Source organism: Pyrgilauda ruficollis, unplaced genomic scaffold (genome assembly GCF_017590135.1).
Source record: "Pyrgilauda ruficollis isolate IOZ18807 unplaced genomic scaffold, ASM1759013v1 scaffold67, whole genome shotgun sequence".
NCBI lineage: Eukaryota > Metazoa > Chordata > Aves > Passeriformes > Passeridae > Pyrgilauda > Pyrgilauda ruficollis.
Genome location: NW_024528488.1, coordinates 3,001,207 through 3,003,699, shown reverse-complemented (window position 1 = coordinate 3,003,699; position 2,493 = coordinate 3,001,207). Strand labels below are relative to the sequence as shown.

Sequence of the window (2,493 nt, the reverse complement as noted above, 5' to 3'; positions counted from 1 at the left end):
GAGTTTAAAAACAAAAGCCCGCGGTTTTTGTTTGTCATTGCAACGCTAGAAATCAAACTGGAAGATGCAAGATTTTTTAGAAAACTTTTAAGCGAATAAAACAGTGCCCAACCTAGCCGAAACCAGGAAAGGAGTTGCCGTGGTTTGAAAACTTCACAGCGGCTTCTAGGAGGCAGGAGTTGTGCTCTATTAAAATAACAACTTGCTCAAATATTATTTCTTGTAAAAAAAAAAAAAAAAAAAAAAGGAAAATAAAAAAGGACACAACTAACGGATTTCCTTTTTAAAATTTCTCCAGAGTTAGTATTAAGTCTAAGCGGAGCAACACTGCCGTACGTCCCGGTGCAGTCAGGGAGCGGTGGTGGGGTTAGGGATGAGGACGGGGAGCCGTCCGGAGCAGCCAAGTTTATATGTGAGTTAGTGGTACGGTACCATTGACGGCAGTCCCGGCACTCTGGTAGTGCTGGTGCACGCTGTGTAACCTGCTGCCCTGCAGGGCCGAAGGGTCTGTGGCATCCCCGCCGGGGGGCAGGTACATGCTGATCATATCCCGCAGGTCTCCCAGGCAGGCCCTCTGCGAGTGGGAAGTGATGGCCGGAGGCGGCGAGCTGGGCTCGGATTTCACCACGGAGCCCATGGAGCCCAGGCTCATGGCCGTGGAAGGCTGCTGGCCGTAGGCGGCGGGGGACATGCTGTAGGTGGAGGCGGCGTTCATGTAGGTCTGGGCCGTGGACATCATGGGGCTGTACTGCAGGCCCGTCATGTCGTAGCGGTGCATCTGCTGCAGCTGCGGGCTGTTCATGCCCGGGTGCTGGCTGTAGCCCAGCTGGTCTTGCATCAGTGAGTAAGCCCCGTTGGTCCAGCCGTTCATGTGGGCATAAGTGTCAATCCTCTGCCCCACCCCGACGGGGCTGCTCACCGCGTTGCCCCCCCCCGGGGCCAGCAGGTTACCGGGCAGCGAGTATTTGTCCTTCTTCAGCAAGGTCTTGGTCTTTCTCCGGGGCCGGTATTTGTAATCCGGATACTCCTTCATGTGCACGGCCCGCAGCCGCTTGGCCTCATCGATGAAGGGCCGCTTCTCGGCGTCGCTCAGCAGCTTCCAGTCGGCGCCGAGGCGCTTGCTGATCTCCGAGTTGTGCATCTTGGGGTTCTCCTGAGCCATCTTCCGCCGCTGCCCGCGCGACCACACCATGAAGGCGTTCATGGGGCGCTTCACCCGGTCCTGGTCCGAGCCCGCTCCCGCTCCGTTGCCGGCCCCGCCACCTCCGCCGCCTTTGCCGGTGCTCCCCGGAGCCGGGTTGCCCCCGGTGCTACCCGGCGTGGGCTGCGGCGCCTTGATCTCCGTCTCCAGCATGCTGTACATGGCCGGGGCGGGTAAAAGGTGCGCCAGGGCGGCGGGCAGGCGGGCACCGAGCGAGAAGAGGAAGTTCAAAAAAAAAAAAAAACCAAAAAAAAAACAAAAAAAAAAAAAAAAAAAAAAAAAAAAAAAAAGAAAGAACCTGTCTGGGCGGCTGCCACGAGAGCAGGAGGAAGTTTCTGTGCCTGGCAGAAGCCGCTCCCCGAGGTGCCGGCGGTGGCGGAGCTGCTGCTGTGCGGAGCGGCTCCCGCGGGCGGCAGCGGGCGATGCGCGCACGGCTCGCGGGGGTCCGTGATTGACGGGCTATAAATGAGGGGGCGGCGGCCAATCAGCGCGCGGTTCCCGACAGCCCCACGCCGGGCGCTGACCGGCCGGGGGCGGGCGGACGGAGCCGGGCCGGGCATGCCGCGGGGGCCGGGCCCCTCCCGCCGCAGCCCCAGCCCCAGCCCCAGCCCCAGCCCCAGCCCCGGGCCTGCACCTGCCCCCGGGGCACAGCGGCTCCCGCAGCTGCGGCCGGGCCGGGGGAAGGAGCGGGCCGGGGGTGCCCTCGGGGCCGCGGGAGGAGGAGCGGGGCGGAGCGCCGCGCTGCGCTGCGAGCGGGAGCTGCGCGGCTGCCGGGCACAAAGGGGTTTGGGGCTCCCGGGTGGATGCACGGTGCCGGGCCAAGCTCGGAGAGGCTGCCCGCAGACCGAGTGAGCCCGCACCGCACCGGAACTGATAAAGGGGCGGGGGAAGGATGGACGAGCTAATCTCTTCCACTCCTGAGCTGTCGCCTGGGGGAGAATCTATATTGCCGTGCTCGGATCGGGCACGGCTGTCGCTGGGAGAGGGCTGCCCCGCCGGGCCGGGATGGGTGGCTGCCGGCCGGGCACTCCCGGCCATCGCCACCTGCACCAACCCCGCTACCACTTGAGCTTTTCCACTCGGCTGCCCCAAAAGGGGGGAGGGGGGGTAGAGGGGACAGCCCTTGTGAATCCCCGGAGTTTCATGGCAACAGAAAGTTCCCTCCGTGTGAAAGAAAACTTTGGCGGCGGATATGTGAGTGGAGCGGCGCCCACTTAAGCTGTCAATCACCAGCTTCCCTGTCCGTCCCTCCCCTCCCTTTACCCCTCCTTTCCTGCCTTCGCCAGAGGCAC

The 2,493-nt window shown here is 62.6% G+C and overlaps 1 protein-coding gene across 2 annotated transcripts; it reads right to left on the bottom strand.

Moving 5' to 3' along the window:
- Positions 1-406: 406 nt before the first annotated feature.
- Positions 407-1,378, bottom strand: LOC121362848 (transcription factor SOX-3-like). 2 transcript variants are annotated; one of them, XM_041484725.1, is made up of 2 exons: positions 1,312-1,363; positions 407-1,272 (listed from the first exon to the last, which is right to left on the bottom strand). In XM_041484725.1, the coding sequence occupies exons 1-2, from the start codon at positions 1,361-1,363 to the stop codon at positions 407-409; spliced, it is 918 nt and encodes a 305-aa protein (XP_041340659.1). The 2 variants fall into 2 exon arrangements, with proteins under 2 accessions (XP_041340659.1, XP_041340660.1); XM_041484726.1 differs by having other exon boundaries at positions 407-1,378.
- Between the last annotated feature and the right edge of the window lie 1,115 nt (positions 1,379-2,493).

Bases quoted from the DNA above. Each gene is read 5' to 3' on its own strand.
- LOC121362848 (XM_041484726.1), bottom strand. From the start codon at position 1,363: ATGTACAGCATGCTGGAGACGGAGATCAAGGCGCCGCAGCCCACGCCG.